This window comes from Balaenoptera acutorostrata, chromosome 20 (genome assembly GCF_949987535.1).
Source record: "Balaenoptera acutorostrata chromosome 20, mBalAcu1.1, whole genome shotgun sequence".
Taxonomy (NCBI): Eukaryota; Metazoa; Chordata; class Mammalia; order Artiodactyla; family Balaenopteridae; genus Balaenoptera; species Balaenoptera acutorostrata.
In genome coordinates, this window is record NC_080083.1 from 12,097,387 (window position 1) to 12,123,413 (window position 26,027).

The following is a 26,027-nucleotide window of genomic DNA, read 5'->3' on the forward strand; positions in this document are numbered from 1 at the left end:
AGACTGGTGGCTTTCCTGCTGAATGCTGGGGTTCACAGTGCTAGGTGGCCTGTCAGGCCTCCTGTCATCTTAGCCAGGCTTCCTGCTTGCAGTGAAGCTGAGTTGATCGCTGCGCTCCCAGGACGTGTGCTTCCCAGCCTGAGCGCAGGCCACTCTCCTGAGAACTGCGGAGCTGTTCCCATTACAGTGAGACTCTCCTTTGGCTCTTGCTGAGCCTTTCTTGAGCTTTAAAGAAAGAGGCTTCTCCAGGATCACTTTAACTTAATTATTGGCTAGAATTTTCTTTTCATGGACTATAAATTATACATGCGTTGGTATGATTTGGCTGGCGAGGGGCAGAGCTGACCTCAGAGTGCCAGGTGTGGGCTTGCTCGTCCGATGGGGCACTGCCATGCTGTGCTCGCGTGCCGGGCGGCAGTCTGCTCTCGAGAACCCCTCTCACACTTCCTTTCTTTGCTTCCCACAGTCGTCACTGCGGACGTCTTCTTTGCCATAAATGCTCGACCAAGGAGATTCCTATTATAAAGTTTGATCTGAACAAGCCTGTGCGAGTTTGCAACATTTGCTTTGATGTACTGACTTTGGGTGGGGTCTCTTAGTGAGCCCCCGGGAAGGTCCAGGCCACATCTTCGGTTGCCTCCCCAGCAGCTGCTCTGCTCACCAGCCTGACCACCCCCCCACCCCCCACCCCCCAGAGCAGGAGCTGGCAGTCGTCTTCTTGCAGCAATAGACTGGAACAATTAAGGACCATGGTGTGATAGATCCCATCTCAAATGATTCTGTATGATTGTCAGTTTATCAGACTATGATCAAGGTCACTAGATGTCTCACTAATTGGACCAGGCCTTTTAGCCTAAGTGGTAAATGTGATAGGAATTAGACCCCATTCTGCTAGCGATGTACAAGGATGCTTCAAAAACCATTTTCACTTCCAGTAGCTTAGTGTCCATTTCAGAGCATTCATGAAGTCTTCCTGACTGGGCGGACTTCCTAGACAGAGCCTAACCGTAGGAAGCTGGCATCTGGCTGCACAACAAGAGCTGGCTTTACTCTAGGGTAAGTGGCTGTGGACTTTTCTGCACAGTGTTTTCATAAAGGTAATAGGATCCTCTTGCCCTGAAATCTCGCTCTCTCTTTCTCTCTCCTTTTTTTTTTTTGGGAAAAGCTAAGCTGTATTTTTAGTGAACTACCCCTTTAAAAAAGGTGAAATCTTTCTAAGCAGGGTTCAAAGATGAGAGCTGAAAAATTGTGGCCTTAACAACTGAAAGCTTTACCAGTATTCATGCTACTCGGGTGTCAGGATTGCGGTGTGGCAGCTTGACACCTCCTAGCAGCCGTCTTGTTCTCTCATCTTGCTGTGTCCTGTCTGTGGAGTCCTCAGTCACCTGCCACTAGGCAGTGGTGGAGAAAATGCACTTTTATTGTGCTGCACTTTTTATATAGCTGCATTATTGGTGATTCCAATTTAAAAATCCATATTCAAAAATACCCTCACACATCCGTGCATCAGTGATTCTAATGATCGGCTTTGACTGGACCTCAGCTCACACTAAGTCTTAAAGGGAAGACTCCTGCGGAGTGTCATTTGGAGCAGGAGAGTGACACGGGCCAAGTGAGGGGAAGGGGAATCTCCAGCCTCAGGCTGGCAGGTCCCATCTCCTTGACATGAGTGCTTCTTGCTGAAACTTTCCCAGTTATGTTGTGAGTGCTGTCCGTCCCAGGTCCCAGGTCCCAGATCCCTGCCCCATAAGAGCCAACAGCCAAAGGCCCTGGCCAAGCGTGTGTGACCACATCTTGGAAGGCTCGCTCGAGTGCTGAAAGAGGCCCCCAGAGCCTACCAGGCCTTAGTCGCTGCTAGTACATGCATTAATCCTGAAGTGTTAAACTTCTTTTCTTTTGAAGGTTTGGCCAGTTTTTTTAAAAATGCACATTTGAAGAGAAACTTCTACCACTGCTTAAAAAAAAAAAAAAAAACTCTGAGATGAACAATATGTGTTGTACAGCTATACTCAGAGATTAACAATCTCAATCATACATACTGTTTTTTCAGACATTTAACCACTACATTTTTTTGTATTAATGAAATATGGATATATGTGTAAAAGGGACTAAATATTTTTTTGCAGCAGCCTGTTGTTTTGTTTGGATAGTGGTATGTCCTCCATGTTGCTGTAGATTTATACATCCTACTGCCTAAATATGTGTGTAAAATGAGCTGATAAACCAGAGTGCTACTTTTTTTTTTTTTAACATTTCTGTGGATTTATAAGATATATATGCTTTCTATGTTAATATGAGCTTGTGCACAATGTTTCAAAGAAAAAATTAATTAGAAGAGTTCCCCTGTCCCCTAAAGTCTGTGACATATTTCATATAGAATTTTTATAGGAAAACAGCTAGTCTTGGCAAACACCTGACCACGTGAAGCATGTGGTCAGTTTCCATTTTCTGTTGCCTGAACAGGGCCTGAGGAAGTAGGCCTTAGTTAGGTGGCTTGATTCTTTAATTGGAAAGTAAGATAATTATGCTTCAGATGTGAATTGAGGTGGTCGGTACTTTTATACCTGTTCTTTTAATGTTCATGGTAGAGAGAGGAGGATGGGAATTCAATCAGGGATGAGGTTGATTGTCCTGCCCCTGCCCTACTATACCAATTTCAATAACACTCTAATTTCACTTAAAAATCTTAAAATCATGTTTGAAATTGTTGAGTCAAGCTTCTTTTTCGTCACAGAGTCCAGGGATAGCAATGGTACCTAGCTGCCACAAGTTGGGGGAACATTTTGTGAGTTCTGCATTGGCTTCAGGGTGCATTCTTGTAGATCTAGAAAAAGCACCTTTCCACAGTCTTAGGCTCTCCCTGCCGTGCCGATGCTACGGGGCTGTGTCTCAGGTCCCTTGAGCGGTGGCTGACCTGGGGGGACTTGACATGCTCTTGGTCCCCTTTGCGCTCTCCAAGCCGTCAGACTTGGCTCTAGAACTGCCTGACTGTTCTTGTTGCATTGCAATCCACAGCTTACAGACTAATAGAAAAAACTCAATTTTATTCATTCAGAGAGTTGCCAACTGTGAATGAGTAGAGCAGGAAGAATAAACTTTACTGAAATATAATTTGCTGAATCAGTCAACGTTGTTACGCTAAATTAGCTTTTTAACTGCCTCATGCTCATCACCAGATTTATGATACAGTGTGTTCTTAACAGTCCTTTCTCTTTTTTTTTTTAAAGATGAAGGTACAAACCATGTGCTGTATATATAAATGGAATGGCTAAAACTAACTTGCTATGATCCTCGAACACAGGAATTTCCCACAAACTTAAGTGCCTACACTTAGGACTTGTTAATTTTCAGTTATCTTTTTAGTGGTGTCTCACTGAGTGATGTATTAGAATATGTGTTCCATTTGGAGTTTGTTGCCTGTGCATTGTCAACCCCAGTTACCAACTTAGTCGAGGCTGGATTAGATTGTTCAGTTCACCTGCCATATTCTCTCCAGGAGTGGGGTCCACGTGACCACTAGTCCTCTACCTCAGAGCCCTGAGTTATTTGTGACCGCCCTGTTCAGCTTTCCTCTCTCCTCTCCCTGAATGGGGTCCCTGCATGGAACTCAGCGTGCTTGTGGGTTCACCACCACTCCCGGTTCATGTCTCCCACTTGTTGTATCGAACGGTATTGTGCTAATCTTATCTGTAGGCATGAAGTGGAGGAAATGCCTTGGGACAGGGGAAAACCTTGATCTCCATCTAGGTTTGTTTTTAATCTGGAGAAAAAACCCTATTGAACTATGTAATGCTTAGATCTGAAAGGCAGACTAACTCCCCAGGTGACAGTAGCATGAGCAAGTAAATGTAATGCTTCCATGACAGCCCCGCGTGGAGCTTGCAGGTTGAGACTGAGAGAGAGCTCCTGAAACAAGCTTTCTTCCAGGACCTGGGACTGCTTCCCTCAGGACCAGGCCCAGGAGAGCTGGGCACGGGGCTGGCAAGACCAGCCCCTCCTAATCTGAAGCACCAAAGCTCCCCAGCCCCGCCGGGGAGAGGAGGAAGCCGAGGACAAATAACTTTCTAAAGGGTTTGGAAGCCACATTCTCATTTTGTGGAAGTAATTTAGTGAAGAGCTGATTATTTGACTAAACACTTATTAAATTTCCAGAAGTTATCATAGATGCCTTAAAGATTTTCTTTGGAAGATCATTGCCTGTACAGTTACTTTTTTGTGTGGCATAAATAATATATTAACCTGTTACAACCGACAACATTGGTTTTCGGTAGCTAGGGAGTCTTGAGTTGGCAGCCTGCTCAGCTTAATGACTTAATGTCCTTTTTTGGCAGATGTGTGGAGTTGGCTGTTACCATGACATACCTGTGTGCTATACCCAGGGGGAGGGCTGGGCCGAAACTGCAGGCACACATTTGGGTTGATCACCTTGGCTTCCAAGCCATTCCGGGTGGTGCTCAGTGTGGGGCGAGAGCATCATATAGGACCATGGCGCTTAGCAGCATTGTTTGTTTGGAGTCCGTGTAATGGAATGTATTTTTCAAATATTGATATTTGCATTTTCTGTAACAATTCCTTATAAATAAAATGAGGTCAAATTGTACATTTAAAGTGGAAACGTTAATAACACATTTGTAGTTCCTTTTAATGCAAAAAGTACCAGTAAGCATTAAAAACAAACAAACAAAAATTTTAACACTCCTGCCATATGAATACATTTCTTTAACAACTACCCTCTAGGAAAATCTGAATTTCCAACACTTTTCAGAAACACATGGTTGACAGCAGTGAGAAAGCAGCTGTTTTAGGCATAATGACCAGCTGCCTGGACGTCCTGTGCTCTTGGCCCAGACTTCAGCTCATGGTGACGTGTGTGACCCCAGCTGCCCAGGCGCAGCCACCTGACCCTGCTGCAGCTCTCCCACGGACCCTGGAAATTCCCTCCCTGACTCCGTTATTTAGGAGCAACTCAAGAAGATCCCCCCATGGTGAGGTTTCTGCTGGCCTTGGTCTGAAGGGAGGACCAGTGCTGTGGGTTTCAGAGGAAACTAAGGAAAGTTTAGGGGTTTGCAAGTTAAAATCTAGTGATCCATAATCCCCCCATACAAACTGCACGAATCTAGTAGCTCACCTCGCCATCACACTTTCTTGAACTAGTGTTCTCCTTTCCCTTACCTGTTTTCCATTTTGCTCACTCCTGGTTCGGACCAGCTATGGTGACTGATAAATCTCATTCTCTCGTGTCTTCACTCAGAGTTAATAGGCACTGTTGGGGCTTCCATGTAACAATCCCAAGTAATCCTAATAGCCGTCCCTGAGGAGAACACTGGTCATATTATGTCATAATATGTGAGTACAAACCGGCATGTTTCATAATTTCTGTGCCTTAATTTTTATGTCTGTAAAATAGAAGTGACCATGGTTCGTCCTAGCTCACAGGGTTGCCCTGAGGAAGGTGATCAGTAATAAGTCATGTGTCCTTCCTCTCATGCAAGTACATGAATTCTGGTGCGCACAGCTAGGGTCTCCTCCAGTGCGGGCTGATGGGAGCAATGTCTGCTGCCTATTTGCAGGAATCTGGGGGCCCAGGCAATAGGAAGTGCTTCCGAGGATGGAAATTCAGATTTCCACAGATTTCTGAACAGATATCCCTAACCTGTCCGTAGGGTCTATCTTTCAGATCACAGTTTGTCCTGGAGCTGAGCAAGCTAGGGATGGCGGCAATGGTCTGGTATGGGTCCCTTTGCAAGTTAAAGGGACTGAGCTGTGGCCAAAAAATTCTGGGCTCTTCACTCTTAGTTCTGTGTTTCTAGAAAAACTGGAATCTCAGGATTAAAAGGCAGACGTTATAATTTCCTCCAGCATGTTAGAAGGCAGCTGCCCAGCCTTTGCTTTAACACTGCTCATGGTGTGGCAGAGAGAGCAGACCTGGGTATAAAGCTCAGCTCTGTCGTGTGATGACTGTTGTAACCATTAGATGTGGGGTGGGAGAATTTATGCCCCTTCTCTGGACCATAAAAGACCCTCTCAAGGCTGGCATCGAGGTTCAGTGAGAACAGATAAAGCTCCCTCCCTGCTCAGCATGTTTGCCCAACATATATTAGTTTTCTTCTCCACTTCCCTCTGTCAGCAAGTCTTAGCTGCCCGAGCTGAACTTTCTGTGGCTTCTATCAGGGAGGGACTACCTTCCTCCTCCATAGTCTTGCCCAGGAGGGAGGAAGGAGAGGCATTTCTCCAGTAACCACTAGCTTCTCATGGCTGAGCCTTTTGGATCATTAACATGACAACCTACTCTTGGCAAATCTCTTGAAGATTCACCCACTGCCCTGGTGTGAGGAGGCTCTTTACTATAAAGTGAGAGGTCGGCATCAAAAAGGAAATGAGTTCTCATTGAGCAAGGAAGTGGGCAGCCCGCAGAGGCTGGGTGAGTGTGTCCTGAAATGCGGGCTCAGGGGTCTTGCATCAGCCAGAGTTCAGGTCTATACTTGGCTGGGATGACTCTAAGTGCCTTGTTTTGCTCTTTTTCTTTATCAGTTTGTTTTGGAAGGATCTAAACATCTCTGGACCTGGCCTCCACGCTGTCCCTGCATTCATACCCCAGGAGTGGCCTCTGGCCGCTCTAACCAGGGCTTTACTCGGCCGTACTACAAGCTCCTTGAGGTCAGGAGCCTCGCTTCCCCCCAGCCCCGACCCCACGGCACACAGATGCTTGGTAAATATTTGTCGAATAACTAAGGACTAAGGAGAGCAGTGGCAGTGACTAGTTCCCAGTTAGCCTGGGGTTGAGTCAGCAGGGATGCCTCAGGCACTGACCTCAAGGGCTGTGTGGAACTCAGAATAAGGTCCTAACTTAAGTTCGCCTCCTTATTTTCTCCTGCTCCAGGGAGGGCAGAGACATACCAAACTGTGGAGGCACGAAGATAGCACTGAATCAGGACAAGAACCTTGAGTTCTAGGCTCAGCTTCATTGCTATGTGCCTTTATTAAGTTCTTTGGGCCTTGGTTGCCTCATCTGCAAAAGAGAGCTAATTCTGCACACTTCCCGTGTCCCAGGTATGGTGGATATGGGGGTACAAAGCCAAGTGATCCTTGGTCCCTGTCTCAAAGAGAGTCTGCAGTCCAATGCGAGAGGCTGATAGGAAATTCATAGTTACGGGACACTGTGACATTTGTTATTTTAGAAGTGAACACAGTATTATTTTCCTAGAGGAAAGTGCATCTAAATCCACTGGTGGGCCAGTGGTTAATGAAGCCTCACACTTGATTGAGCTAAGTTATTAAGAGGTAAGAGGTAGAAAAATTGAGAAGAAGACGTGTCATTCCAGGCAGAAGGGACAGCCTGGGTGAAGGTGTTGCAGGCATAAAGCAGCGAGGGGAAGGCTGGAGGGATCAGTGCACACGGGAGGTGGTGGCAGAGATACAGAGGCTAAGAGGAGACGGACCCTAGAAGGGCATCGTGTGCCGCTGAAGAGTTAGCAACTGATCCTTACAGATAAGGGAGCCACTGAAGAGGTTTAAATGAAGAATGCCCTGAATGTCACGGGGATGGCTTGGCAGCGTGGAGGATGGGCTGCAGGGAGTGCGGTTAGATCAGGTGAGAAAGGAAGGCCTCAACCAGAGGAGGAGTACTGAACAGGTAAGGGGGTGGGATTGCCAGGACCTGGAGACTGGTCAGGAGGAGGGGCTCAGGAGGGAAGGGGCTGGGGATGATGGCCAGGATTCTTACTTGGTGTGACTGGGTGCTTTAAGATGGCGATGGTGGAACCATCCAGGGGAACTAGAAGAATCACCAGGGAGAAGATGAAGACTAAATGCCAGAACTGTGGAGTCTGCGGTGCCTGCAGAAATGGTCAGGAAAGCCGCCTGGACGAGATGACAGGCTTGGCAGCTGACGCAGGAGTGAGAGGAGCTGGTGGGAAGGCGTGTGCAGGAGAGGCTTCCCAGGAGGCTGGAAGGAACCCCCGAGGGAGATAAGGGAAATGAGGAAAAAGCCAAGGGAGGCTTTCACGAGGGCCCTCAAATGTGACCGGTCCAGGTAGGTAATAATTGAATGTGGCCGTGGGTTTGCCAGTACAGAATTTATCCTGCTGTGGAGCAGGGAAGGGCGAAGCTGGGCGACTGTGTTGCAAGCAAATGGGGGCTGAGGAGCAAAGACTGAGCACATGCAGTGTTTTCCAAAGCTTTGCTGGGACAGGAAGTAGGGACAGGGCCTCAGAAGGATGGGGCAGGAGGGAAGGGAAGTGAGCTGTTGAATGCAGACTTAGAGGGAAGAGCCAGGAGGCAGGAAGAGGTGAAAGGTACTGGAAAGGCAGGTGAGGAAGGTCCTGGGTGGCCGAAGGGCAGCGAGCCACGCCAGTTCAGGGCAGGCAGCCTCCGTTTTCTAGTCCGTGAATCTGGAAAGCTGTTAAGTGAGATTACTGATAAGGGAGAGGAAAAACGACCAAAAAGGGAGGACAGAGAATGTTTAGATTAACAGCTGAGGGGATTGGGAGAAGTTGAGGTGAAGGCGCAGATGGGGAGACCATGAACCTGTAATCGCTCCAGATTCGTTTCCTTACCTGTAAGGTAGGAACTCCTTGCCCCCATGAGCTTAACTAGAATCCAGGAGGTAATGGGTATGAACTTGGTCCAGTGTGGGAGATTACAGATGACCCTGGACACACCACCCACTGTTGAGGCTGTTTGTATTGGCACTTGCAGCCTTGCCCAAACTTTGATGTTGCGCTAGCCAGTGTCCGTGTTAGAGCTGTGAAACTACCTTTTGCTCAAAATGCAGACTTCTCCCTTTGAAAACACACCACCCCTAATTTTAAGTGTTTGAAAGAGAAACAGTACCCTTGCTTTAAATTGTGGCTTTGTTCAGAGGCATCTGGATTTGCTGCATCCCTATAAGCAAAGATTTTCCATTTCCAGAATTAGCCTATCCTGTTTTATTGTCACCTCTCACTATATTGGTCCAGCTCGAATTAACTCAATGTGGCTTTTGGTTGTACTGATAAATTCAAGTTTGCCTTAGGACAGAGGTCTTACTTTTAAGACAGGTCGTAAAAGTCAGGGCTCCCATTAGCAAGTGGGGAACCGGAACAGGGTTGTGTTGACACTGTTAGTTCATACGGCTTTTCTGGATGTGTCTACTTGTTTCTGAGTTGTAAGGGAATGATGTAGCCCCCGATGTCCTGACCAGGGTGGGAGTTACAAGCAGGGCCCAGGCCGGCAGCTGATCTGGGCAGCCTGGGAGTCCGTGGGAAGGAAGCTGTTGGAGCTCAGAGCCCTTCTGCGTGTCTGTCCAGTTAGTTTTGAGTTGGTCAAATTTGTGCCCATTAATACCGGCGAACTCCAAAGGATGATGGTGAGGAGATCTAGGGGAACAGTGGCAAGAACAGGCCGACCAGTACTAGGCAGGTTGCCAGGCGCTGGCCTCAAGTCACCAAAATGGTGAGCCCATGGGGAGGGGCATGAGTCCTGTCTGCAGAGCATGGCCCAGTCCTTCCAGGCCCTCTTGTTTCATGCAGCAGCCATCCTAGGGCACAGGAGTCAAGGGCCCATTAGGGAAAGGCAGGTGAGGGTTCCCTGTGGGTTATGGACATACAAGGTACCGGCTCAGAGGGGGACACAGCATGTGATGGCTAGGGGTGGGCAGCCTGTGTATTCCTCCAAGTTGGGGTAGTCCAAGTCCCCGCGATTTCTGTGCGTAGGGTCGTCCGGCGTCTGGTCACTAGGGGGGCCAGTTGTTCTCACACACACACAGTGGGGCTCCTTGGCACCTGGCTTAAACAGCTTCCTGGGGACGCCAATCCAGTCTCTGCTCACACCTCCACTAAGGAGAGAAGGAAAGAGGGCTGCTTAAAGCATGAAGTCGTGAGTTTCTCTGGGAAGGGAGGAGAGGGAGCAGTGAGCCAGGCCTTGTGAAAAGTAGAAGCCGTTTCACTTGCCGCCTTGGTGTTTTCCCAAGGCGGCGGTCTGCAGTGTCCACCCGAACCTTCTTGCTCTCCCCCGAGGCCCTCCAGCTTCCCCTCTGAGGGCAGAGCCCGTCGTGCTTTCACTGCTGCTCCGGCCCCTGCCCTGTGCCTTCCTAGGAGGCGGCGCCACTTCCCTGCACTGGTGGCAACACCTGTGAAAGGCTTTCCCCCACTGGCCTCTGAGCGTCTCAAAAGCAGCGTCTGGCTTGAGAATCGCTATCCCAGAGCACATGTATTTTGACAAAGTTCCCCTGGGTTAACAGTCAATTTATGGCCTCACTGAACAACACAGATGTGGTGACCTAGAAGATGGATTTGGGGGAGAGGCGGGAGGAACAGAAGGGAAGCCCGTTTACCTCCTCTGGGAGCACCAGAACCGGCTGCCCCTGGTTGAGCTCCACTCAGCATTGCATGGTGGAAACTTCTGCTTCTCTTTCAGTTCCTGTTTATTTGCCTCCACGCCTTTGGTGATCATGGCTTCTGCCTGGGTCAGTTCTGGAGTAGGTAGCCCATCCTCTCCGTAGAACCTTCCTGTCACCCTCCCTGTGGTGACAGGAAAGCTGACATCAGAGTAGCCGTGGGAGGGGGGGCAGGAACAGAGGCTTAGCTCCTGCAGAGGTCCTAGTAAAGCCGAGTCCCCAGGGCTTCCGCCTTCCACAGTAGCCTGCTGGCTGCTGATTTATTAAGAGCTGGTTGGAGGAACTTGTGTTGCCTTCTATCCCGATGTCTCTCAACATCTTATCGACTCTGGATAGACGCCTCCCTGTTCTAGATGTAGAGTCCTCCAGCACGGAAATTATAAAATCTTTCCCCTTCCGGACGTCGGTTCCCTGGGAGTGGAACCACATGTCACTCACTTTTCAATGTTCCACAGTGCTTGAGGTACACAGTAGGTGTTCAAGAAATGCTTGATGAATGAATGGCTTACTGCATAACATTTTTGTGGCTCATTTCTTCCCCACATTGAATTATTTTGTCTTATATGGATATAAATAAGTCATTCATTGAGTGTTCACTCAGCATCAGGAGCTCTGCTAGCACTTTACCAGTATTTTGTAATCCTCCTAATACCCGTTTGAGACAGAAATCAGTGCTCCTGTGGTCCTAGGAGACGGGAGATTGAATAGCTGGGAAGTCTCTGAAGCTAGTAAGTGGGTCTGGCCCCGAGCTCATGCTCTCCCCTCCACTATTCTTTTCTGGCTCAGTCCTTCAGTGGACAAACTGAGTGGAAACTGGTTTCAGTTTAAAATCCCTGTCAGAATTTGTAAGGTCTAAGCTATGGCAGTGGTCAGCAAGTGGTCAGTGAGCCTGTAGGCCAGAGCCAAGAAGGGATCAGTTCTTAGATGCAGGGACTTTCATCTCCGAGTCCTGAAGTGCAAGTGGCTTTCACGACAGCCCCTGTCACAGGGCAAGAGAAGCAGCAGAAAGCACTTCTAGAAGGTTTGCCCAAGTAGGAGGAGGTATCCATACATACCTGTCCCTGCTGTGTCTGTCCAATCTTCTCAGTCCCCGAGAACTGAGATTCCAGGGTACGTTCGTGTACCCAAGATTCAGTTCATCTTCCCAAGTCCAACTCCCTATCCTGACCTTTCCAATTCTATTCTTACCACTTTGTTTTTTCGGCTGCTCCATGTGGCTCGCGGGATCTTAGCTCCCCAAGCAGGGGTTGAACCCAGGCCCCCTGCAGTGGAAGCGCAGAGTCCTAACCACGGGACCGCCAGGGAAGTCCCTATTTTTATCACTTCTGCCTGTGTTCCCTGGCTTAGGAGCCTTGGATCTCTGACTCCTCCTTCACATCTAAATGTACACTTCCCTTCGTTCATGTCCAAACCATGAGCGAATCGTGTCGGTCCAACCTTTAAAAAACACCCTGATTCTGCCCATTCCTTTCCATTTCCACTGCTACCACCCTAATCCAGGCGATGGATTACGATAGTGGCCTCCCAGTGGTCTCTGCTTCAGCTCATGCCTTCCCACAGTTCTTTCTCTACGGAGTAGCTGGGTGACCTTTTAAAAACATAAATCACACCTCCATGCCTGGTTTATACCCTCCTATGGCTTCCTAAAACATATGGATAAAACACAAACTTCTTATCAAAGGCCTCCAAGACAACCATCTGACTCGTGTTTGCTTCTTCAGCCTCTTCTTAAGCTGTTCCCTCCCTCACTGTAGGCTCCCTGACCATGCTTCGCTGCTCCCCACCTCGGGCACTCTGTTCCCTCAGCCTGAGATACTCTCTTCTCAGATCTCAGGATGGCTGGCTCCTTCTCACCTTCCAGGTCTCAGCTTAATTTTCATTTCCTCCAGGAGGCCTCCCCTGACCGTCTGCTCTAAAGGTGTCACGCACATGCCCAAACATGCATCACATTAGTTTTCGTTTACTCACAGTCCTACCTGGAATAGTCTCGTCACTTTACTAGTTTATGATATTTCTCTCCCCAGCAGTGAGGCCCCAGCACTCAAAGCAGCTTAGTTCAGAGCATTCATTTTGAACGCTTGTTAGAATAAGTGAAGGGATCGGGGCCCAAGTCCCAGGCCTGCAGTCTGTGAGTTGGCCTGGCACCGCACTTTCTCCTATAGAGGGTCTCTGTATGCATGGTGACAAGCCAGTCCTGGTGGGTTTTAGACATGAGACCCAAAGAGAGGACAGCAGGAGTAGAGGCAACAGAGAAGGAGGTAGAAGCTGTGTCGTGAGAATGGCGGTCACCATTGGCCGGGTCTCCAGAACACAAAAATGACATCTCGTTTCCCCTCGAGGCCTGGCCATGTGGCTGCCAAGATGGCTTCCTGCTGTCGCCCTTCAGTGTGCACCCGTGTAATAAACCTTCGTCTTCTGCCGCTCCGTCCTGAGGGTCTCTGGTGCCCTGAAGGAACCTAACACTGCCCTCCCCCTACAGAATGCGCTAACAGAGGACAGGGACTGCATTCAGCCCGTCTGTGGCCCCACGAGGACCAGAACCACAGCGTATCCATGGCAGACACTCGAGTATATCCTGACTTCAACTGCAGTCCTTCTGAGGCATTGCTGACCATGTGCCCCTCACTCCCCTACACGTGAACACTGTTCAACAAGACTAGTTCACTCATCTTACCAAACACATCAGTTTGCCCCTCAATATCAGTGTGATATGTTTGGTCTGGCATCCTTTGCTGACACACAGGACTCCACTTTTATTCTTCTGTGTTGGGTTTTTTCCTTATTAACACAGTCATGTTTCAGCTTTGGTTTGGCAACTTTATGGGGAAAAGGGAGAACCAAGCCTTCTGAAGGCCAGACGGATAGAGGTCAGTTCCTTCAGTGGCAAACATAGTTGTGATCTGAGGAGTGGCCTGGTGCAGACTGGGTGAAAACAAAGATGGGGGGTGCTGCAGGTTGGGGTGACAGGGGCCAACAGTGGTGGGTATGGAAGAGGGGGCACCGGAAACAGAACTTCAGATTCATGAAAAGAGCCTCGGCTAGTTGGATGTGGAGGGAGCAGAGGAGTTAGTGAAAATGCCAAGGTTCTCAGCAAAGGTAACCCAGGGAGTAATGACAGAAGCAGACATGCAGGGGTATTAGGGGCAGAGAAAGAACTTCCAATTTAGACCTGTTCCAGTGGTGAAGTGGCCCTGATGTTCCTCAGGAAATTAGCCGTGTCTAAGTGGGCTCCAATGAGAGGTCAGGGCAGCAGTAGATGGAGAAAAGGGGCCCAACAATCCCAGTTTTCAGTGTTTGTGAAGCAATCTACTGTTTTGTGTCTAACATTTCTTTAGGACACCGTTAGGTATCTTCTCATTTAGGTAGCAAGTGCGGCGCTCCACACAACTGGCTTGAACAAGTGTTTGATGAGCATGACTTCCACCTGGGAGGGAGTTCGTTGAGGATGGGCACAGGTTAATGTCTGTCTCCTTCGGGGACGAAGTAAAAGGATATTTGTCAAAACCACTTGCAAACAGGCTTTGAGCCTCCCTGACTGTGTCTGAAGTCAGATGCCTAGAACACGGCGAGATGGGGAAGCTGCCCTCCTGGGCGGGTTGCTCAAGAGTGGCGCAGGCTGTGGGGCAGCAGAGGCCAAAGCCAGTGGTCGGGCAGTCCTCTCCCAGGAGCAAGAGCGAGGGAAACACGGACCTCCCCGGCGGGCCCGTGGTTAGGACTCCGCGCCTTCACTGCCGAGGGCCTGGGTTGGATCCCTGGTCAGGGAACTGAGATCCCACAAGCCGCGGCACGGCCAAAAACAAAGGTGACGGAAACAAGCGCCCCAGCCATTTCCTTCTGGGACATACCGCCACACTGACAGCCAGAGTTTAAGGTGAAAAATCCATGGGCATTTTTCAGATTTTAACCTTGAGTCCAATCCCCAAAGAATTCTAGCCCCTTAAAAAAACTGCAAGACAAACAAAACAAAAAAACAACTGCAAGACAACTAAATGAAATCTATGGAAATGACCTGTGGAATACTTACCGATGAATTCATAATTCTTCTCATAGAATGAAAGCCAACTTTGGAGTGTCAGCATCTCAGAAAATGACAGGTCAGATACATCATCCACAAGGCCTCCTTCAGAGTAGTCCCCGGTCACAAACGCTCTGGATGCGTCTCGGCCTGCAGGGGAGATGTTTCCAGTAGATTAACTTATAAATCACCAACACTGTAGCAACTCAAGAATCTGTTTTCTGAGAAACATCTCCCAAAAACCCTCACTCCCCAGCCCCCAGCAAAGCTGATCCCTCCTCCCCCTTGGTGACAGACGCTCCTGGATCTTGGACATGCTTTCTGGCATGCATCCTGTTCTTTCATTGGCTTTCAGCAACATTTCGCATGGTGGACCATGTCCCTTGGCTTCTGTGACACTATACTCTTGGTTTTCCTCCTACCCCTCTAGCTCATTTTCTACCAGTCTCAGACATCAATTCTTGTTCACCTCCTTTGCTCCATCCACACCCTCCACTTGACAGTCTCATCCACTCCCGTGGTTTCAAGTACCACCTCTATACCAAAGATGCCAGATTTGTATGTTTAGCTCAGACTTCTCTTGAGCTCCAGACCTGTATATCCAGTTGTCTGCTCAACGTGCCTTAGATGACTTTCAGACATCACAAATTCAAAATGTCCATACTGCATCCCCAGCCCCTGGAAACCTGCCTCTATTCTAGTACTCCCTGTCTCGGTTAATAACCACTTGCTCAGCCCAGAAATGTAGTCCTTGACTACTCTTTCATCCCTCACATCCAATCAGTCCCCAAGTCCTATACTTTCTTCCTAAATATCAGCCTGCCTGGCCCCATCTACTACGAAGCAAGCCTGGGCTGCCGTCATCTCTCATCTGAACTACTAGAGTAACCTGCTAGGTCTCCCTGCGTTCATTTGGTCCCCCGCTGATCTATTTTCCATACAACACTTAGACTGATATTTTAAATAAGTCGATCATATCATCTCTTGCTTCAGAGTCCTCAGGGGCTTCCTTTTGCCCTATGACAAGGTACATATTCCTTAACAGGCCATTCAAGGCTCTGCACCAGCCACCGCCAACCTCACCTTGCCACTGTACTCCCCTCCTCACTCTCCTCCTCCCCCACTAGGCTAAGGCCTCTAGTAACACCAGTATGTTCTCCTTTTAACACTCATCACAAAAATAATTGATTAATTGCTTATGAGATAACTATTTAATGTCTGTCATTTCTACTAGTCTGCAAGTTTTATCAGGGAAAAGAACACACCAAACTTAAGAATCAGTTCCCCAGTGTCTGGTAGTGCCTGATCTTTAGTAAATTCTTAATAAATACATGACTGAATGAAACCCGTACATTTATAGTTAATTGATTTTCAATAAGGGTGCCAATTCAGTGAGGGAAAGAATAGTCTTTACAACAAATGGTGCTGGGACAACTGAAGAGCGACATGCAAAAGAATGAAATTGGACCCCTACCATATATAAAATTGACTCAAAATAAATCAATGACCTGAATATATGAGCTAAAAATATAAAACTCTTAGAAGAAAACATAGGTGTAAGTCTTTGTGACCTAGGATTAGGCAATGGTTTCTTAGCTAGGACACCAAAAGCACAAGTCACCAGAGAGAAAATAAATAGGATTTGGTCAGAAATTTTAAATTTTGTGCATTAAAGGACACTATCAAGAAAGTGAAGCCATGAAACCATAAAACACTCAAGAAAAACAGGCAGCATGCTCTTTTTTTTTTTTTTGCCGTGCTGTTTGTGGGATCTTAGTTCCCCAACCAGGGATCGAGCCCAGGCCCTCAGCAGTGAAACTGCAAGAGTTCTAACTACTAGACTGCCAGGGAATTCCTGGCAGTATGCTCTTTGACATTGGTCTTGGCAATATTTTTGGGAATGTCTCCTCAGGCAAGGAAAACAAAAGCAAAAGTAAACAAATGAAACTACATCAAACTTAAAAGCTTTTGCACAGCAAAGGAAACTATCAACAAAACGAAAAGGCAAGGGAATTCCCTGGCGGTCCAGTGGTTAGGGCCCCGTGGTTCCACTGCAGGGGGCCAGGATTTGATCTCTGGTTGGGGAACTAAGATCCTGCAAGCTTCGAGGCGCAGCCAAAACAAACAAACAAACAGAAAACCCGAAAAGGCAGCCTACTGAATGGGAGAAGATATTTGCAAACGATATATCTGATAAAGGGTTACTATCTTACAAAGAACTCATAGAACTCAACATCAACAGAACAAAACAAAACAGGGACTTCCCTGGTGGCATAGTGGTTAAGAGTCCGCTGCTAATGCAGGGGACACGAGTTTGAGCCCTGGTCCAGGAAGATCCCACATGCCGTGGAGCAACTAAGCCCGTGTGCCACAACTATTGAGCCCGTGTGCCACAACTACTGAAGCCCATGTGCCTAGAGCCCGTGCTCCACAACAAGAGAAGCCACCGCAATGAGAAGCCCACGCACTGCAACAAAGAGTAGCCCTTGCTCTCCGCAACTAGAGAAAGCCCGCGCACAGCGACGAAGACCCAATGCAGCCAAAAATTTAAAATTAATTAATTAATTAAAAAACAAAGCAAAAAACCCCAAGCAACCTGATTAAAAAATGGCAGAGGACCTGAATAGACATTTTTTCCCAAAGAAGCTATACAAATGGCCAACAGACAAGTGGAAAGATGCTCAGCATCACTAATCATTAGAGGAATGCAAATCAAAACCACAATGAGATATCACCTCACACCTGTCGGAATGGATATTATCAAAAAGACAACAAATAACAAGTGTTGGCGAGGATGTGGAGAAAAAGGAACCTTGTACACTGTTGGTGGGAATGTAAATTGGGGAGCTACTATGGAAGACACTATGGAGGTTCCTCAAAAAAATTAAAAATAGAACTACCATATGATCCAGCAATTCCACCGCTGGGTATTTATCCAAAGAAAACAAAAACACAAATTCAAAAAGAAATATGCACCCCTATGTTCACTGCAGCATTATTTACCATAGCCAATATATGGAAGCAACCTAAGTGTCCATAGATGGATAAATGGATATACACATATACAGTGGAATATTAGCCATAAAAGCGAATGAAATCTTACCATTTGCGACAACATGGATGGACCTATAGGGTATTATGCTAAGTGAAGTAAGTCAGAGAAAGACAAATACCATATGATTTCACTTATATGTGGAATCAAAAAAACATAACAAAACAGAAATAGACTCATAGATACAGAGAAAAACTTGTGGTTGCCCACAGGGAAGGAGGCAGAAGGTTGAATGAAATAGGTGAGGGAGATTACGAGGTACAAACTTCCAGTTATAAATAAGCATGGGGATACAGCATAGGGCATAGAGCCAATAATACTGTAATAACTTTGTACGGTGACAGATGGTCACTAGACCTATCGTGGTGATCATTTTGTAATATAAAAATATCGAATCACTGTGGTGTACACCTGAAACTAACATAATATTGTGAGTCATTTATACTTCAAAAAAAAAAAAGTGAAAAGACAACCTGCAGAATGGGAGGAAATATTTGCAAATTATATATCTGATAAGTGTTTAAGTGTCCAGAATATATGAAGAACTCATATATACAACTCAACAATAAAAAGACAACTCAATTTAAAAATGGACAAAGGATTTGAATAGACATTTCTCCAAGGAAGATATACAAATGGTCAACAAGCACATGAAAATATGCTCAACATCATTAGTTATCAGCGAGAAGCAAATAACCAAAACCACAATGAAATACCACTTCAAACCCATTAAAATGGCTATAATCAAAAAGAAAAAAAAAACAGTAACAAGTTTGCTGAGAATGTGAAGAAACTGGAACTCTAATACATTGATGATGGGCATGTAGGTTGGTGCAGCCACTTTAGGAAACAACAGGCAGTTTCTCAGAAAGTTAAACATAAGTTACCATATGACCCAGCAATTCCACTCCTAGGTATATACACAAGAGAACTGAAAACACATGTCCACAACAAAACTTGTACATAATGTTCATAGCAGCATTATTCATAATAAGCAAAAAGTGGAAACAACCCAAATATCCAAGAAATAATGAATAGATCAACAAAGTGTGGTATAGCTATACAATGGAATATTATTTGGTTCATAAAAAGGAATGGAGTCTTGACATGCCGATACATCATGAATGAACTTTGAAAACATTATGCTAAATGAATGAAGCCAGACATAAAAGGCCACATGCATGACTCCATTTACATGAAATGCTCAGAAGAGGCAAATCTTTTGAGACAAAGTAGATACTGGTTGCCAGGGGCTAAGTAGTCGGAGGGGTTGGGGAATGACTCCTAATAGATATGGGGTTTCTTTTGGGGGTGATAAAAATGCTCTGGAATGAGATAATGGTGATACTTGCACAACTTTCTATGTTAAAAACCACTTGTACTCTTTAAAAGGGTGGATTTTATACCATCTGAATATCTTTTTAAAAAATAAAAATATTGACTGACTGAGCGAATAAGTGAACATACCTGCTTCCCTACTAGAGTGCATAGGTGTTGGGGAGCAATGTTATAATCTCTGATTCCTCAGCACGTGGTACAGGGCCAGCTACATGGCAGTGGTCAGTAAATGGATGGTGAATTGGGCACAAAGGAACTCAGTCAACAGTAGAGCACATTGCAAAAGAAAAATCACTCCAGAAATGGAGCGTTTTCTGCTCACACTTGTGCATACAGCCATGATGGCTGCATCAGAGTGTGGCAGGAGAGTGCACCAAAGTGTCCTCACCTGGCAGGTAAGTAAAACATTTGATTCCAGTTCTAGCTCTGCTTCTAACTCATTGTGTAGCCCTGGGTAAGTCCCTTCCCCTTCTGGACTGTTTGAGGAGCTCAGCAACACCAACTGAACTTAATTCCTTCTCTGTCAATGCTTCTATTTCTTAAAAGTTCTCCCTAAAGACAGGGAAGTGACTTGTATTTAAGTACCAGAGGCAGCTTCCCAGTTCTCCTGAGATAACGACAAGGGGGAAATGCTTATTTCATATCAGCTTAGTCACTGGCCGTAGGCTTGCTCGTCATTTTCTTTTTCTTTTTTAATCTAGGAGATGGTCATTCTTCTGGGCTGGTAAAACGACATCTCTAAAAGTAATAGGCTGGTGCTCCTAGTTCAAGTGCTGTCAGGACTTAGTTGTGAGGGCTTTAGGCAAATCACATCCTCCAATCCCCCAAGATATAAAATAGGGAGGACAGAATAATCCTCATTTGACAAATGTTCTTTGAGGCCTAACGTGCCAGCTTTGTTCTAAGTACTGAAGGACTGTAAATGGGGCCAGACTCCTTCCCTGTGCTCTAACCTGATAAACTTTTTTAAGGAAGGCAGACAAATGCATTTGTACTAGAAGCAAGAACGACTCAAGCCAAATGTACTACTTTTAGGGGAAACCTGGAGTGGGGGGAAAGGAAGATCGCTTCCGATTGGGGCACATTGAAGAAATGGTTGGAATCATTTCCAACCATTTGGGGAACTCTTGAGGCCGGGGACAGGGCGTCACTCATCTCTGGGCCCTGAGAGCCACGCAGTGTGGCCCAAAGCAGGTACTGGGGGCTTCTGCTGGCGGGTAAAGAGTAACTAGTAAGAGGCAAGAGATGTGTTTCTCTAGCCTAATTCAGGAAGAGCGGTGGGGAAAGACAGGGAAAGCAGAGGCCGGCAGTAGTTGCCCACAGTTCTGCCCGAGTCAAAACAGACCAGAAGGATGATGCAGCTGAGCCCGGTCCCCACGCTGGTCTGACGAATGTGGGGAGGAAAAGAGGAAATGAATAAACGAATGAATAAGTGAATGAATGAAGCGCAGGCGCCTACCGGCCCGCGTCGTACCAGAGAAAGGCGTGAACCGCCCCGCTAATACCTGCGAAGCCGCTATAGTGGGCCCCAGGCTCGTAGTGCCTCCGGCGAGAGGACACATCATAGACGCGTCCGAGCAAGGCCAAGTAGAGGCCCGGGTCCCCAGGGCGGCCGCGATAGCGGGCCAGCTCCTCGGGTATGAAAAGGCGAAAGTCAGCGCGGGGACTCCACCAGCCCATCAGCCGTGCGGCGGCCGCCGCCGCCGCGGCCAGGCCCAGCCAGAGCCCACGCCTGCCGAGCCTCAGCATTTAGACAGCCGCACCGCCTCGGCTCCTCCGAGGTTGCTGCCTCTCTGTCCACAACTAAGATGGCGGAGAACCGGCCGCGACGTCACCGGCGCGACGCGCGCTCGCATGTGTCCCCCTGTCACCAAGGGGACAACGGAGGACTGAAAGGGGAAAGTTTGGCGAAAAGTTCACTCCCTGGCTCCAACTCTTTCTCGTACTTTTCCAGCATAGCTAGCGACTGTGGAGGGATACCGAGAAAGTGAGCAGCGGGAAGGCTTCCTGGCCGGCAGACTACCTGCCCCCAACAAAGACGGTGGCAAAGGAGGCCGCGGGATGACGTAGACGTAATGACAGACGCGCCGTCTTGGAAATCAGGTTGCCCTAGCTAGCTGTCTCACGACAGGTGGAGTCCGCTTGACGGCGCCTTTGCGACATCAATCCTCGCTTGTCGGCGAGGAAGCCGGAAGCCGCAGCCGCCGCCGTCCCTTCCCCGTCCCCGCCCGCCGGGTGCCGTCGGAGGTTGACAGGTCGTGGCGGGGAGGCGGCGGCGGCGGCAGAGCCGGGCGCCCGAGACGGAGACCTCATGGGGAACGCTCCGAGTCACAGCAGTGAAGACGAGGCGGCAGCTGCCGGGGGCGAGGGCTGGGGTCCGCACCAGGACTGGGCCAAGGACTCGGGCACGACCCCCGGCCCGGGCCCCGCGGCCCCGGCGCTACCTCCCGCCGCAGCGCTACTGGAGCCGGCCCGACTGCGAGAGGCGGCGGCTGCGCTGCGGCCCGCGCCGCCCTGCGAGTCTCTGGTGTCCAGGCACCACGGCGCGCTGTTGCGCTGGCTGGAAGAGCGGCTGGGCCGCGGCGAAGAGTCCGTCACCCTGGAGCAGTTCGGGGAGCTGCTGGAGGCTCGTGGCGCCGGCTTCTCGGGCGAGCGGTTCGAGGAGGTCAGGGCTGACTGGCGACTGTGGGGCGGGGGCAGGGCGGTCGCCCCCAAGGGCGTGAAGAGGTGGGCGGTGGCTTTGGAGAGGCTGGGCAGGAACCCATAGGGTCTGCAGGTTCCCAGAATAGGAGCATGAGTGTGCCGGGACTCACAGTGGGCGCTTCCAGGCTGTTCACTTCGGAAGGCGACTGTGAATCTCTTTAACCTTTATTAGAGGTGTGGAAATCCTAGACTAGGCCGTTCTTGCTCGGAAGTACTGGACAAGTGTAGATGTCTTTGCATGTTGCTGTAGTATAGACCTTTGTGCTGTTGCCTGACGCTGCATCAACTACCCTCTGGAGCTTCCTTATCATGCTCCAGAATGGTTTAAGGGAGATGTGCTCTAGGGATCAAGGGAGTGGCCATGAAAACCATTCTGTTTTATTGGCCAGTGGGTTTTTGCAGAGACCCTTCTGAATCCAGTGTGTGGGCCTGACGAATGTGGGAGGAGAATATCACATATTGGAAATTTTCACATTCTGAAAGCCATTCTTATCATGCAGAAACTAGCTTTTCCAAAACACACATTTGTTTTAGAACTTTGAAAAGTCATATTTTCCACTCATTTAAACCTACCTAGAACCTAAAACTGATAGGCAAATACCAGGTTTCCTGTCACTACTTGTAATTATATGTAATAGTTTTGGGCATAATCACCAACATTGTCTCAGTTAAGTGATTAACAGCAAATTGATATGGCAACAAAATATTTTCCTAGAAAGGGATCTTAGAAATTATCTGTACTGCATTCTTTTTTTTTTTTTTTTTTTTTTAGAAATTCACGTTCTTTTATTTATTTATTTATTTATTTATGACTGTGTTGAGTCTTCGTTTCTGTGCGAGGGCTTTCTCCAGTTGCGGCAAGTGGGGACCACTCTTCATCGCGGTGCGCGGGCCTCTCACCATCGCGGCCTCTCCTGTTGTGGAGCACAGGCTCCAGATGCGCAGGCTCAGTAATTGTGGCTCACGGGCCCAGTTGCTCCGCGGCATGTGGGATCTTCCCAGACCAGGGCTCAAACCCGTGTCCCCTGCATTGGCAGGCAGATTCTCAACCACTGCGCCACCAGGGAAGCCCTGTACTGCATTCTTCATTTTAGAGTTAAGAAAAGAACTGATCCAGGATCACCCTGTGAATCATTGGCAAAACGGAGACTGTCACTCAGATCTCTTGGTTTTTTGTTTGTTTTTCTTACGTCACACTACCTCCTTCTTGGAGCCCTATTTCTTTAACTCCACAATGTTATAACAAAAAGGTGCTTAATTTGTGAAAATGGGTAAACCATGTAGTATATTCGGTGTCAATGAAGGGTGAGTGCATAAAACAGTAAATTGACAGGTACTTGTAATGCCATTAAAAAGTGATGTACACTTTAAAACCAGAGGCTTTTAAAATATTTTAAGGATGTTTTCCTCTACATGGCCAGAATTCATATAATGTGGTTTGTGTGTTTCTTATATTTTCCTTTTAAAAATACCTGTAAAGAATCCTGACTTTTGAAAATGTTGGTCATATAACTTAGTGAAGTGTCTCCATTTTTTTTTTTTTAATTCCAGGAGCATACATAATACTTTCCACTCTGTCTTTTTGTTTTGTTCTGTTTTGTTTTTTCGCCATGCTGTGTGGCTTGTGGGATCTTATTTCCCTGACCAGGGATCAAACCTGGGCCCCTTGCAGTGGAAGTGAGGAGTCCTAGTTACTAGACTGCCAGGGAATTCCCAATACTTTCCACTCTAGTCCTAGGTGTATAAAGAGAAAATGAAGCAGTGTCAGAAAGAGCTGTGCAGATCTCTTGAAGGAGTTAGCGCATTTCAGAATTGTCCAAAAGAGAATGGAGAGAAACAGTGTTTACATTGTGAGAGTGTCTGACAGGAATAGAGCTACAGGACTCCCGTAATGTAAGGCCAGGAGTCCTCGAGGTGTGGTCCAGAATTCACTCAAGGGCTGTGACGTTATCCATTCATTCATTGAGCAAATATTTGTTGGGCATATACTGAGTGCTCAGCACTTGGATGACAGTGGACAAAGCAGATAACTTGTTCTTAAAGAGTATCTAGTACTGAAAGTGATGCACATTAACCCAGCAATTATAGGTGTGGTGAGTATTATCCAAGGGAAAGCATAGTGAAAAAATAGGAGTACTTAACCTCATCCAGGGTGTCAAGGAAGACTTACCTGAGAAAGTTAACTTTTCAGCTCTGATTTGAAGGCTGAAAGCAGACAAGGAGCAGAGGTGTTAGCAGTGTTTCAGGCAGAGGGAGTCGAATACACAAGTCCCAAGTCCAGAGAATAGAGAATCAGAAAGAATGGTAGGATGTGTTATGGTTACAAAACTGCTTCAAGGGACAGAAAATCCAGTGCATCAGTGCTTTAAATGATAAAGAAGCTTTTTATGTGAAAGTCCACTTAGGCAGTCCAGGATTGATATGGCAGTTTCACAGTTATCAGGGACCTGACTCTGTCCATCTTCTTGTGCTGTCATCCTCCACAGTCACCTTCACTTAATGACCCAAATGACCTGTTGCTGTTGCTTTGCACAACCAGCAGGAAAGGGAAAAGTAAGGAGAGGGCCACAAACCTGTTTGGCCAAACCCAGTCACATGGCTACACTTAACTGCAAGGGAGGCTGGGAAAGATCCTTATTCCATGGCCATATATTCAGCTAAAAATCAGGATTTAATTACTGAGGAAGAGGAAAACAGATATTGGGTTACAATTTCATAAACTGCAGCAGGAGGAGAACAAGGCTAGGAAGCAGGCAGGGACCAGATTGTAGAGCAGGTTCTCATCGGTGTATAGTATTTACTAGTGTAATGGTAAGAGTTTCCAAGTTGTACATGTTGGTTCTTCCGGCTCCTGTTGCCATCCATGTGTACCCAGCTGTCTTGTCTTCACATTCCTGTGACCTCAGTTGCTTGAGGTGTTGTACTAAAAAAATTATTGAACTTGTACCAAAGACCAAAGTCTGAAACGTTATCATTTTATAGTACAACACACCTTTTCTCTTGGTGGGTGTGGTCCATGGAGAAGGACTCTTTGATTTGCTCACAGGGAGCAATATTTAATTTAATTGACTCCTATGTAGAAGAGGAATTAGAGTTAAATTCTTATTTGACATCAGAGATTAGAGATTAGATATTGTGCTCTTAATATGATAAGCTTCCAGAGAATCATGTATGCTCTGGAGCAGGAAAAAAGTGCTGAACACAGGATGATAGCAGATGCCTTGAATGTGGGAATTTAGTACTAATAGGTCTTATATTAGTAATTTTATGTATTAGCTTTGGTGCCTACTTTGTGAAATTCGTTGGATTGTAAAGTCTGAAGGAAGGACCATTTTCTTTTTTGAATTTTATTTTATTTATTTTTTATGCAGCAGGTTCTTATTAGTTATCCATTTTATACACATCAGTGTGTACATGTCAATCCCAATCTCCCAATTCATCCCACCACCACCCCACCCCCTGCCACTTTCCCCCCTTGGTGTCCATACGTTTGTTCTCTACATGTGTGTCTCTGTTTCTGCCCTGCAAACTGGTTCATCTGTACCATTTTTCTAGGTTCCACATATATGCGTTAATGTACGATATTTGTTTTTCTCTTTCTGACTTACTTCACTCTGTATGACAGTCTCTAGATCCATCCATGTCTCTACAAATGACCCAATTTTGTTCCTTCTTATGGCTGAGTAATATTCCATTGTATACATTACCGCATCTTTTTTTAAAAATAAATTCATTTATTTTATTTTATTTATTTATTTTTGGCTGCGTTGGGTCTTCATTGCTGTGCATTGGCTTTCTCTAGTTGCGGCGAGCGGGGGCCCCTCTTTGTTGTGGTGCGCGGGCTTCTCATTGCGGTGGCTTCTCTTGTCGTGGAGCACAGGCTCTAGGCACGCGGGCTTCAGAAGTTGTGGCGCACAGGCTTAGTTGCTCCGCAGCACGTAGGTTCTTCCCGGACCAGGGCTCGAACCCGTGTCCCCTGCATTGGCAGGCAGATTCTTAATCACTGCACCACCAGGGAAGTCCCCACATCTTCTTTATCCATTTGTTTGTCAGTGGGTATTTAGATTGCTTTCATGACCTGGCTATTGTAAATAGTGCTGCAGTGAACACGGGGGTGCATGTGTCTTTTTTTTTTTAATTAATTAATTTATTTATTTTTGACTGCATTGGGTCTTCGTTGTTGGGTCTTCGTTGCTGCACGCAGGCTTTCTCTGGTTGCGGCGAGCGGGGTCTGCTCTTCGTTGTGGTGCGTGGGGTTCTCATTGAGGTGGCTTCTCTTGTTGCAGAGCTCGGGCTTTAGGCACGCGGGCTTCAGTAGTTGTGGCACTCAGGCTCAGTAGTTGTGGCTCGCGGGCTTAGTTGCTCTGCGGCATGTGGGATCTTCCCAGACCAGGGCTCGAACCCGTGTCCCCTGCATTGGCAGGCGGATTCTCAACCACTGTGCCACCAGGGAAGTCCCACATGTGTCTTTTTGAATTATGGTTTTCTCAGGGTATATGCCCAGTAGTGGGATTGCTGGGCCATATGGTAATTCTATTTTTAGT

General features: G+C 47.2%; 3 protein-coding genes across 7 annotated transcripts in view; 2 read left to right on the forward strand and 1 right to left on the reverse strand.

The window, feature by feature from the left end:
• The window catches only part of ANKFY1 (ankyrin repeat and FYVE domain containing 1), a 75,688-nt gene extending 71,088 nt beyond the window's left edge, over positions 1-4,600 (forward strand). For both annotated transcript variants that reach the window (XM_057536295.1, XM_007177419.3), the window contains exon 25: positions 467-4,600. In XM_057536295.1, coding sequence (XP_057392278.1) covers positions 467-599 — 133 coding nt within the window. In that variant the 3' untranslated portion in view covers positions 600-4,600. The remainder of the gene's footprint in view (positions 1-466) is intronic.
• A 21-nt stretch (positions 4,601-4,621) lies between these two features.
• Positions 4,622-20,912, reverse strand: LOC103007553 (neuferricin). Of its 3 annotated transcripts, none has more exons than XM_007177422.3 (4): positions 20,727-20,912; positions 14,400-14,540; positions 10,313-10,499; positions 4,622-9,814 (listed from the first exon to the last, which is right to left on the reverse strand). In XM_007177422.3, the coding sequence occupies exons 2-4, from the start codon at positions 14,452-14,454 to the stop codon at positions 9,598-9,600; spliced, it is 459 nt and encodes a 152-aa protein (XP_007177484.1). In that variant the 5' UTR covers positions 14,455-14,540; positions 20,727-20,912; the 3' UTR covers positions 4,622-9,597. The 3 variants fall into 3 exon arrangements, with proteins under 3 accessions (XP_007177484.1, XP_007177483.2, XP_007177485.1); XM_007177421.2 differs by lacking the exon at positions 20,727-20,912 and adding an exon at positions 20,286-20,653; XM_007177423.3 differs by lacking the exon at positions 20,727-20,912 and adding an exon at positions 20,240-20,290.
• Positions 20,913-20,965: 53 nt separating this feature from the next.
• The window catches only part of ZZEF1 (zinc finger ZZ-type and EF-hand domain containing 1), a 115,598-nt gene continuing 110,536 nt past the window's right edge, over positions 20,966-26,027 (forward strand). For both annotated transcript variants that reach the window (XM_057536293.1, XM_057536294.1), the window contains exon 1: positions 20,966-21,445. In XM_057536293.1, coding sequence (XP_057392276.1) covers positions 21,092-21,445 — 354 coding nt within the window. In that variant the 5' untranslated portion in view covers positions 20,966-21,091. The remainder of the gene's footprint in view (positions 21,446-26,027) is intronic.